At 37.5% G+C, this 12,272-nt stretch overlaps 1 protein-coding gene across 2 annotated transcripts in view; it reads left to right on the forward strand.

Moving 5' to 3' along the window:
- Positions 1-12,272, forward strand: part of AK9 (adenylate kinase 9) — a 117,590-nt gene that overhangs the window by 92,169 nt on the left and 13,149 nt on the right. For both annotated transcript variants that reach the window (XM_065888941.1, XM_065888940.1), the window contains 4 exons: positions 963-1,031; positions 6,676-6,879; positions 7,238-7,456; positions 10,355-10,568. In XM_065888941.1, the coding sequence (XP_065745013.1) occupies positions 963-1,031; positions 6,676-6,879; positions 7,238-7,456; positions 10,355-10,568 (706 nt within the window). The remainder of the gene's footprint in view (positions 1-962; positions 1,032-6,675; positions 6,880-7,237; positions 7,457-10,354; positions 10,569-12,272) is intronic.

Consider the following 12,272-nt stretch of genomic DNA (forward strand, 5'->3'; position numbering starts at 1 on the left):
CTTTAAGGCACTTCTCTGATCTCCCAGTATTTAAGAGGACTCCAGTTTCAAGAGTCCTGAGCCAATGAGCCCCCAAACCCAAGGGGTGCTGGTTAGTTTTCATGCAAACCTTAAGGTCATATCAAAGGACCTATTCATTGCATTAGATTTAGAGACCCCTAGAAGGACTGGAGGACTACCTATACACCATATGTGTGAATGCATCCAAAGTACATGTGCTTTTCTCACATGGATTCTTTAGGCAATTACATCTTAATAATATGATGAAAGATTATCAAACATTTTCAACAAATAGCCTCTAAGTATTTCCCTGTTTCTCCATATACAAAATCCACCTCTCCACCAAAGGAAACAATAAGTAATCCATTTTGAAAAGGAATTCTAAAGTTTACAGAAAAAGTGACTGATCCCAAGTACCGTTTATCCCTCTGGAGAGAAGTAGCTGGTTAAGAGGTCCAGAGGTCCAAAGATGTAAGTGACATAATTACCACTATCACATGCTTTTCCGGAAAGTATCCTTCTACCCAAATATTATTCCCCTTTGGGAAAAAAATTAATATATAGAAAGTAATTTTAGGGCTTCCCTGGTGGCGCAGTGGTTGGGAATCTGCCTGCCAATGCAGGGGACACGGGTTTGAGCCCTGGTCCAGGAAGATCCCACATGCGACAGAGCAACTAAGCCCGTGTGCCACAACTACTGAGCCCGTGAGCCACAACTACTGAGCCCGTGAGCCACAACTACTGAGCTGGTGCACCTAGAGACGATGGTCCGCAACAAGAGAAGCCACCGCAATGAGAAGCCCGTGCACTGCAACAAAGAGTAGCTCGCTGCAACTAGAGAAAGCCTGCATGCAGCAATGAAGACCCAATGCAGCCAAAAATAAATGAATTAAATAAATTTTTTGTAAAAAGTAATTTTATTATTATCCATTAATATTTTTTAATGTCTCTTTCCTTAACAGGATGACATGATTTCTAAAAGAAGGGCTGAACTTATAATAGAGAGAGAGAAAAAAAGGAAAGAAGAGGAGGTAAGTAAATAAAATTGCTTTTTGCAAAAAAAAAGACACATATTTAAAACATATATATTTTACACATATATAAAATCTCAGCAATGTAAGATAAAAAAATGCATAGAAGTCTTTTTTCAATTTTTATTTTACGTTGGAGTATAGTTGATTTACAATGTTATATTAGTTTCAGGTGTATAGCAAAGTGATTGTTATACATATATCTATTCTTTTTCAGATTATTTTCCCATATAGGTTATTACAGAGTATTGAGTAGAGTCCCCTGTGCTATACAGAAGGTTCTTGTTGATTATCTATTTTATATATAGCAGTGTATGTCTGTTAATCCCAACCTCCTAATTTATCCTTCCCCTGCACCTTTCTCCTTTGGTAACCATAAGTTTGTTTTCTAAATCTGTGAGTGTGTGTCTGTTTTGTAAAGAAGCTCATTTGTATTTTTTTTTAGATTCCACATATAAGTGATATATTTGTCTTTCTCTGCCTGATTTACTTCACTTAGTATGATAATCTCTAGGTCCATCCACGTCTCTACAAATGACCCAATTTCGTTCCTTTTTTGTTTTGTTTTTTGTTGTTTTTGTTTTTCTGCTACTCTCTTTTTTTTCTTTTTTTTTTATTAGAGTACAATTACTTTACATTGTTGTGTTAGTTGCTGCTGTATAACAAAGTGAATCAACTATACGTATACATATATCCCTATATCCCCTCCCTCTTGCATCTCCCTCCCACCCTCCCTATCCCACCCCTCTAGGTGGTCACAAAGCACCAAGCTGATCTCCCTGTGCTATGCAGCTGTTTCCCACTAGCTATCTATTTTACATTTGGTAGTATATATATGTCAATGCCACTCTCTCACTTCCTCTCAGCTTACCCTTCCCCCTCCCCGTGTCCTCAGGTCCATTCTCTATGTCTGCGTCGTCATTCCTGTCCTGCCCCTAGGTTCTTCAGAACCTTTTTTTTAGATTCCATATATATGTGTTACCATACGGTATTTGTTTTTCTCTTTCTGACTTACTTCACTCTGTATGAGAGACTCTAGGTCCATCCACCTCACTACAAATAACTCAATTTCATTCCTTTTTATGGCTAATATTCTATTTAATATATATGTATCACATCTTTATCCATTCATCTGTCGATGGGCATTTAGGTTGCTTCCATGACCTGGCTATTGTAAATAGTGCTGCAGTGAACATTGGGGTGCATGTATCTTTTCAAATTATGGTTTTCTCCAGAAATATACCCTGGAGTGGGATTGCTGGATCATAAGGTAGCTCTATTTTTAGTGTTTTTAAGGAAACGCCATACTCTCCTCCATGGTGGCTAAATCAATTTATACTCCCACCAAGAGTGTAGGAGGGTTCCCTTTTCTCCACACCCTCTCCAGTATTTATTGTTCAAAGACTTTTTGAAAATGGCCATTCTGACCCGTGTGAAGTGATACCTCATTGTAGTTTTGATTTGCATTTCTCTAATAATTAGTGATGTTCAGCATCAAAAAGATGCATAGAAGTCTTGATGGAGATATAGAGTTTATGTACAAGTTCTGAGATTATATATCATTTTTATTTTCTTTACGCTTTTTGGTATTCTATAACTGTTTACAATGAACTTTTATTACTTTTATAATCAGAAAAACAAAAATTTTAAAACAAAGAAAACCAAGATGTTTAAATAATCTAATACAAAATATAATAATACTACATTAAACTATGCTTCTTGTGGATTTTCATTTGTGCTTTTCACACTTCAGCTCATGCTACAGGGAGATAGGCTGGGAGCTTGGGCATAAGGTCTAGACAGAGAGCCTGTGAAGTTGTGCTGGGGCTAAAATATAGCTTACGTCGAGATAAAGAATGGAATGGGGCAGAGCCTGTAGACGCTCAGAGTCACATACTGTGCAGGATGTTCAATACAGCTCCTCTTTTCCATCGGCTGATTTTTTGAAAAGATAAACCTTAAAGATCATGGATTTCGTTTTGTTTAGAGAGGAGCTAGTCCCCAGTTGACCTAGCTGACCCAAATGCTACAGCCAAGCACCTCAGATAAAATATTCTGTCTTATAAACAAAATAAGATTTTGTAAGTTAGCTCTTCTGAGACTTAATCTTTTATAAAATTTGGCTATGTATCTCCCACAATTAATTTATACAAACTGACTTTTGGAAGACAATTCCTGAGATTTTTTAATGAGATCTTCTGAGATTAAAACTATGTATTTTTTTTTAACTTTTTTGATGGGAATTTTATATGTACTGCTACTGCCTCAGACAAGGAAAGACTAAACACAGTGCAGCATCTCAAGGATCACTTAGTACAATTGTTATAATCAGTTAATGTGACAACCTGAGTTGAATCCATCCTGACTCCACATGGACCTTGGAGCTTGCTTTCATGCACAGAACCAGGGGTCTTCTCATCATCTGCCTCTCTGTACAGAAATATGCAGTTTCTTGACTCACCTTTTTCCCAAGCAGTTAGGGAACCATATGCAGATAAAGCCCTTCCCAGGTTTGTCTTCTCAGCCTTAACATTATTGCCTTTGCTGTCTGACTTTTTAGCAACAAATAAAACACTTTTAACATTAGAAATCACTTCAAAGTCTCAAGGTGACTACTTCCATTAATTTTATAGGAAAATGTCGCCATCATGTGGAATTTTAGTCTCCAAATGTGACTGAAGAATATTCTATAAACCAGTGGCTTCATACAGATTTACAATGCATATCTTCCAATTCCTTGGAGGCCTTGCTTCTACTCTTACCCCTAGCTCCAGAATCTTTGCCCTCATCCTGTACACTAGCTCTTTCTCTGGTGCCTGGGTCCCTTTTACCAAGTGTAGCGTAGCCACATGCAGGAGAATGCCAGGAGTAGCCGTGAAGGATTTTATCACTTTTCTAGATATGAGGAGATGCAAGAATTGGGCTCATAAAATCATCTCCTGAAAATATCTAACTATCTGAAGACCTGTTCTGCCAGTTTTTTCTAGAGCACAGAGTGCCTCATTTCTGATCCATCCTGAACTTCTTTCCAGGGCTGTTGAAGGTCAGCAGCTACAGCAGCTCATAATTTAATTCTCATAGAGGTAGAGGGCAAGTGCCAATTTGTAGGTGACAAAAGACAGAGCTTTCTATCAGAGTTTTAGTCCCCCTCTGCCGCCACCACTCTAATGGAGGCTGCCTTCCACGCAAATGCACAGAATAAGAGAACTGACCCTAAGCCTATCGCTCCCTCCAAATTTTGACCACTCTACAAAATCTGCCTTTGTTCACTCTCCAGAAGCCCTCTGGAGCAAGAGAGAGGGGAAAAAAATGTGTGTGTATTTGTGTGTGTGTTGTCCATGGCTTATGGTTATTATCTGCTAGAGGCTAAATGAACTTATTCCTTCATACTGGAGGCAGATCTCTGAGACGATGAATTTTAGAACATGTATCTCCTAACATAAGGACTGAAAGATACTCGATATAAGAAAAAAAAGCAGCACTGTTCCAGAGGACCAAAATGCCACTTACAGAAAACTAAAATCTTTTTCTCTAAAAAGAATTAACCTGTGGGTCTCTCAGATGGTCTTCTATGAAGATTTTTAGGCTATTAACCTTTTAAAAAATTTAAAGGAACTAGCCACAGCAACGTGATCAGAAAGAGAAACAGCATACATATTGAAAAGTAAGAACAAAATTTAATATTTGCACATATTTGATTATCTAGAAAGTCCAAGAGGGTAAATTGCAGAAAAATTTTTTAAGGTTGATCCCACCAGCTCCTCATGTAACAGTGACATTTGTCCCCATGAAGAAAAAAGTAAATAATTTCTAAAGTAATTAATCTGTCTAGAAAATTCTAGGTCCACAGAATGTTGGTTGGTACTCTTCATCATCTGGGACAAGATCCAGCCTGCCTGCCTCTTCTCATCCTCACATCTTAAATGGAAGCATGATACAACCTGTCCTGCTCACATACCCAGAGCTTACAGTTGCTCTGAATTAATCAGTTTAGTCCTTCATTCATAAAAATGAAGACAACCAAGGATTGCCATATATTTGAAATTATCAATACAAGGAAGAGCTAAGATGAACAAACAGAATAATTGACTCTAAAACAAATAGACAATACAGGAAATATATTAAACATTTAAAAAATTCCAATTTGCCTTAAATAATTCAAGAACTTGTATCTGTAAAACAAAAACAGGATGGTATGAAAAACCAGAGAGCAAAAAATAGTTCATGGAAACTACAATATAGCATTTAAATTAATTGAAAGTTTCTTGTTAAACTTATATAGTTTAATTTTTTTAATTAAAAAACAAGTTGGAAGTGCTATTAAATAGAGCTGGAGAGGCGAGCAAAAGTTCATCTGAAACTAAGATGTCTGCAGCTCGTAGTGTGGACTCATCCCACCATGCCTCCAGTGATCGTTAGCAAATCAAATCTCAAACTAAAAAATTGTCAAAATATAAGAAAAAGGAAAAAGTAGTAAGAGAACCAAATGGCTTCAAAATTCAAATAAAAAAGAATAAGAACTGAGAAACATGGTTCCAACGCCAAACTCCTTCCAGGGAAAGAGGAGCCTGGGCACAGAACAGGGAAGGGCCCTTTGTCCTCTCTTCTTCCTCCCAGCACCTCCAAGTCCAAATCCTAGCTCCAGGCGCCTTTAAAGGCACCAGGGTCTAATCAGTTAGAAAGATCAGGAAATAGCGAGCTAATCAGAACTGTGCAGGCAAGAGGTAATGAGAGGGCAAACAGTAGAGCAGGACTAGAAAGCAGGAGAGAGTCTTAAGTATTATTTAGGATTCCTGTTCTTAGAAACTGGATGTGCAATAATGGAGAGCGAGGAGTCAAGATAACTCCCAGGTTTCCGACGGGAAGGCAGTGCTCCATCCGGGACAAGGGATACTTCTGGGCGACGTGCATAGAGGCAGTGCAGGAGGATCATTAGGACAGGGTTCAGTGTTACGCAAACTGGACTGTAGCACTTCGAGCCTATACAACACCACTTAGTATCAGTATCCTGTCGTGGTCTTCAGTAATCATTTATGTGTTAATTCTGGTTTCCTCAGATAAGCTGCAGCCTCCTCAGGGGCGTGTACTATTCTATTAGAACAGTGCTTTATACAAAATGACAATAATAACTATAACAGCATAATAATAGGAATAACAGCTATCATTTGCATGCTTACCATGTACCAGACAGTTTTCTGAGGGCTTTGCATGTATTAACTTATTTTAGCACTACCAACAACCATGTGAGGGAGGTACTTTCCTGACTCCTATTTTACAGACGAGGAAACTGGTTTTGTCCAAGCTAACACAGCTAGGGAGTGTTTTATATACTCTTTGAGTTGCATTAAATATTGTTACTGAAGACCATGAGAAACATGTAATGTTCTGACAACTATAGCATTAAATATTAGCAGTTAATATCTTGTCTAGGTATTTATTTATGGGATCACCGTGGTGTTAGAGTCTTGAAGGCATTAAATTTCTTGGGTGCCAGATATTTGAAATTTTACTATATCAGTTGATGAACGTTGCATGCCATACTAACCAATACCCGCTTATTCCAAAATATCCCAGATGATTAGTTAGCAGTGTCATTTGTTCCATATTTTATATGTATAGTAAAAGGGAATATTTTCTTCCTTAGACTGTTAGACAAGATGAAGACATGAGCGAGGAAGAACCTGAAAATGAGGAAGATGATATTGACAACATCCTTGATGAATTTCCAAAAGATGAGGAAGTGATGAGTGAGGAAGATGAAGAGCAGGAAATTGATGCGCTCGAACGCCTGAGAGGTGAACTGGGAGAAAAATTTGAAGCAGATACGAATAATTTACAAATAATACAGGTTATTACTTTTTCATTTTTCATAATTCAAAAAATAACGTTTGAGAATGAAACAAAAGCAATTTGGTTTATGCCTTGGTTTCTTTTTAACACTTCAAAAGAAATGTATATTTTTAGGGGTTAGGTCCCTTTCGTCAGCACCATTTACAATTATAAAAACTAGTTAGTAAATCAAGGGAAACATGGAAGCCACATAGGGTCAAAGTTTTAGCTGCCAACCTGCAGTTACTTGGAAGCTGAAAAATATTTGTTCTCTAGACTGAAGTAATCAGTTACTAGCAATGTCCATGTGCTGTAACTAAATACTGCCAGCCTCCTTCCCACTAAAAATATTTGGTTTTATGATTTTTTTTCATTAGGAAGAATTTGAGAAGTTTTTGATACCAGTAATTCTCATTAATGGAGCTCGGAAAACCCACATTGTACAATACATATTGAATATGAAACTGAAACCACTGGTGGAGAATCGTGCAAGCATTTTCGAGAAATGTTATCCAATATCATCCCGCCTTGCCCAGAAAATGCTCAGCTTTACCTACAAGTATATAAGCTCATTTGGCTACTGGGACCCTGTAAAGGTAATGTCAGCAAATGCATCTGAAAGCCATGTTCTTTCTCTTGTTTCTTTTTTTTTAAGTATGTCTAAGAAGACAGTGGATAAGTTCAAAAAATTGTAAGCATTGTATAGTATTCTTAACTAGCTATAAAAATATGTGTGGTTGTTTCGCCTTTCTGAAGTAGGAAAGTAGTTGAAGGGTTTAAATTTCTTTCGTCTGTTTCTGTAGAGATCATCCAGTTCCAACTTGGTTTTAACTCTGTAGCAGAAGATGGTAGTAGAAATATTTTCAAACTAGACATCTAACGAGCTGAGCTCTGACACAATTTGCTATCTAATTTTAGGCAAGTCCTTTAAACTCTTTGATTCTGCTTCCTCACCTTTAAGATGGGAGAATACTGCCATCAGGCCACTGTGATCAAATGCAAGAATATAAAGTTCTCTGGAAAGTGTGAGATCCCATACAAAATGTGCCTTTAATGTTCGTCACAAACTTATTTCTAAGCACTGTATTTTTAGGCAGTGTGGACAAACATTTAATGTAATTGGAATTCAGTAACTTCAGATGTGGGATGGTTTTCAACAAATCTTAATCAAGGACACGCCAGCCACTGTGTCAGTCCCTGAGACTAGAGCAGTGAATAAAACAGACAAGGTTCCTTTGTCATGGGCCTTATATTCTAGTTGGGTTGGAGAGGGAGGATAGGCAATAAATAAGTAAACAAATAAGTTCTTGTCAGGTTGTATTAAGTGCTATAAAGACAGTAAAAGAATGTCACATAAAGGTGACCTGCCCTCTCAACCAGTGTACCTTCTTACTTCCATCAGTGAAGTAGCACAGTGGAGAAGACCATGGCCTCTCGAGCCAGACTGCCTGAGTTCAAAACCACCACTTACTAGCTGAGTGATCTTGGACAAATTACTTCACCTCTCTGAGCCATTCCCATTTGCACAACGGGAATAAGAATAGTCCCTACCTCATGATATTGTTACAATTACTAAATCAGTTAATTATTGTAAAGTGCTTGCAGCAGTGCTTGTTTTATTGTGAATGCTTAAATAATATAAGTTGTTGTTATTAACGTGTATTGGTCACTGATAAAAAGTATTTTGGAGGAAGGGATCCAAAATGGAGCCATGTGCATATTAGTTGAAACCTCCTTCCTGGCTGATGTTGATACAATCAGTTTCAATTCTACCTAATTGTGATATCTTCTTTACCTTCACTGTAAGGATGTCAAGAGAGACCTTTTCAAATATCATGCTGAAATATAGAAACATTATGACCGTTCCCTCCATAGAGAATCAGATAAAGTTAAGCATGTATTAGGATCACCTAGAAAGCTTTTGAAAAATAGTTACACCCTAACCTTCTCTTTGAGATGGACAAGAGAGGGGAAGAAGCAATCAAAGTCAGAACCCTATTTAAGGACCCATGTCCAAACATAATTAGGATTGTATAAAGATGCCTTGTGGAGAAATGACTGCATGGTCATAGGAAGCGTTTAAGCATATAAATCATTTTTTCAGGGCTGTTGGGAATCTTTCTGGGTGCCTGACCACTTGATGTTTCTGATTTGATGACACCTTGGGTATTCTGACCTATGGAGAAGAAAGATACATGCTAGATGTTTTGGGCAATAGCAGAAACTATTGTAAGAATTCACACTTAATTTGTGAATCTGAAATGGAATCATTAAACTTTCAGCTTTTCTTTTATTACCAAGTATAAGAAATAGAGCAGACATTCCCACCCCATCCCTGAGTTTCTTCTTATCCCTAACATTTACTCCCAGCCATGAATATCACTTCAGCCCAAGAATGATGATGCTGACAACACCATTGACCTGTGACAACTATCCTGGTGTAGTTCTGGGGGAGGAGCAATATTACCATACTGTTTCCCACCTACTCTGTCAAGTCCAGGGATGACTGATGCTTGGCCATCTGATGATATAAAAAGATATCCATTTAATTACCTAGTCGTCATCATCACCAATGCAAAGATGTGGGACCAGTCCTCCCTCTCCATTCCATACCGACACCTTAGGCTGCCTTTTAGGTGTATTTTCCCCTTTTGTGTCTGCTCTTGATGTTTGTGTGAGTGGGATTTCGTCTGTATAAAAATGTAGAAGAGAAGCTAGTGGGATTTGTCCTACCAGTACACTCCCATATATAACCCGGGACCCCACCTGTATTAGTCTACTCGTGCTGCCATAATGGAATACCACAGACTGGGTAGCTTAAACAGCAGAAATGTATTTTCTCACTGTTCTGGAGGCTGGAAGTCCAAGATCAAGGTACCAGCAGGGATGGTTTTTCTAGTGAGGCCTCTCTTCCTGGCTTGTAGATGGCCACTTCTCACTGTGTCCTCAGTGCTTTTCCTCTGTGCTCATGCACTCCTGGTGTCGCTTTTCTCTTCTTATAAGGACACCAGTCCTCAGATTAGAGCCCCGTTCTTATAACCTCATTTAACCTTAGTTACCTCCTCAAAGGCCCTGTCTCCAAATACAGTAACTTTGAGGGTTAGGGCTTCAAACCATGATTTTGGGAGGACGCATTTCTGTACATTACGCCACCTTAGGAATGGACCTGTCTGTGAAGATAAATTGGCCCATGAATATATCCAAACACCTTTACACTACTTGGCAGAAACATTCAGTATATGCTAAACACATTATAAAGGAAGTAGAATAACTATAGTTGTCAGAAACTGGAACACTTAAGAAAAACTACATTTATTCCATATGAGTATAAAATAATTCATTCTTTTTACAGTTTTTTAATATCAGTACTTGATTATAATTAGTTTTCTTGTTCTATAAGAAAGATTTTACAAATTTGTTTTTTTAAGTGTATTTGGGGGAAATGCTGTTTAAAATAAAGCTAACTTATTAATTCAGTTTTGCATATATTGCAGCTAAGTGAAGGAGAGACAATCAAGCCAGTTGAAAATTCAGAGAATCTACTTCATCCTGTAATCCATCGTCAGTATATTTATTTTTTATCTAGTAAGGAAACTAAAGAAAAATTTATGAAGAACCCAATCAAATATATCCGCCAACCCAAACCTAAGCCTACTATGCCCATTAGGATTGCACTTCTGGGGCCTCCAAAATCTGGGAAAACTACAGGTAAGGGTGTGTTTGCCTTTACTATCCTTAAGCATAAAAGAATCTCCTGAAGACCAGGACCACTTTTCCAGAAAGATAACTATAAAAACTGACTCAGAAAGAGACAGAACATGTAAATAGGCCAATAACCATTGAGGAGAAGACATTCAAAGATATAGCCCCACTCCAAAACAGCCCAGAATCAAATGGTTTTGGAGGAAAATTATGTCACACTTTCAAAGAATTAAAAATTCAAGAGATACTTACTGTGTTTTTATAAGCTTTTCCAGAACAAGGGAAAAGAAAGTGACCAATTTATTTTCAGGTTTTTTTAAAGTAAAGAATATAGTCCATACAATTAAAAAGGTATAAAAAATATAAATTCATTTTTAAATTAGCATGACCCTGACATCAAAACCTAACAAAGATGATACAAAAAAAGAAATTACAAATGAATATTATTTATAGATATAGTCAAATAACAGTTATATTAAGATTTTATTAGCATAAAAATTATATTTAAAAGTTTATAAATATAATCTACTGTATTAATAAGTTAAAGAGTGAAAATCCATTATCTTAATCATTACTGAAAAAGGCATTTGGTAAACTATAATGTTTGAATTTTTTATATCTTGAGACTTTTTTTTTAAGGCAAATAGTCCAACAATAGGTGAGTGTGGTATTTCAAGATGACGTGTGACATGATAACCACATGAACAGCGGTTGGTCGCAATGATAATAAAATGGGAAAGGGCAGATACCAGAGATATTTAAAAAGGAAATGACAGGACTTAATGACTGAAGGCATAGAGAATGAAGGGGAGAGATGAGGTCAAAGATTGATTTTCACCAGAAATAATAAAAGGGAGTTTTGTGTTTTAGCTCTTCAGGTGAAAAGTGTGTTTTCCCCATTTAAACGTCTTAACATGATTAAGAGTCTTTAATAGTTGTGTTCTAAAAGTTCACAAAGATAATGATATTTCCCAAAGAAAGCTGTACATTGACATTCAAGATCCTACAACCACAGCAAAGAGTAAAATGTAGATTAGACAATCTGATTCCTCGATTTTTGTTGAAATAGAGGTTAATCTTTAAACAGAATGTCAAATTGTAAATGCTTAATTGTTTTCATAGCTTAAGAAAAATAGGTGTGACTCTCGCGTTTGTGGCAAAGCTGAGATGAAGCCTTCTGCGGCCCTCACAGGGGAGTTGCTCCCGGGTGGCCCTAATTGTGGCCAGTTAACCTGTATTCCCCGTGGGACCAGATGAGTCTCAGTGTCCTCTACACACTGCTGTCTCCAGACCGTGATGAAGCAGGGTCTGTACACCCTGTCAGAGCACACCCACATGTAACAGTAACTGGAAGCTATTATCTGTGGTCTCACTTAGCAGAAGCAGAGGCCAAGCCTGAGTCCTCTTTCAACAAATGGCAACACCTATGTGCCCTTGGACAAATTATTCCATTGCAGTGGGCTGCAGTTCTCTCATCTATAAAATTGGAACTTCAATACCCACTCTACGCACTTGATGGAATAGTTGAAAATATCAAAGAAAGTCACAGAAGAAATATTACCTCATAAGCTGTAAATTACTATTAAAATGTCAGATATGCCATTATAATTTTTAAAAATTACTTCCTAAGGATTAACTGCCGCCTAACTGTGTAGGGTAAGCTAGCCTGATTGCAGCCTGGAGTCCGTAACTGGGCAGATAGGGAAATGG

Source organism: Phocoena phocoena, chromosome 12 (assembly GCF_963924675.1).
Source record: "Phocoena phocoena chromosome 12, mPhoPho1.1, whole genome shotgun sequence".
NCBI classification, from domain to species: domain Eukaryota; kingdom Metazoa; phylum Chordata; class Mammalia; order Artiodactyla; family Phocoenidae; genus Phocoena; species Phocoena phocoena.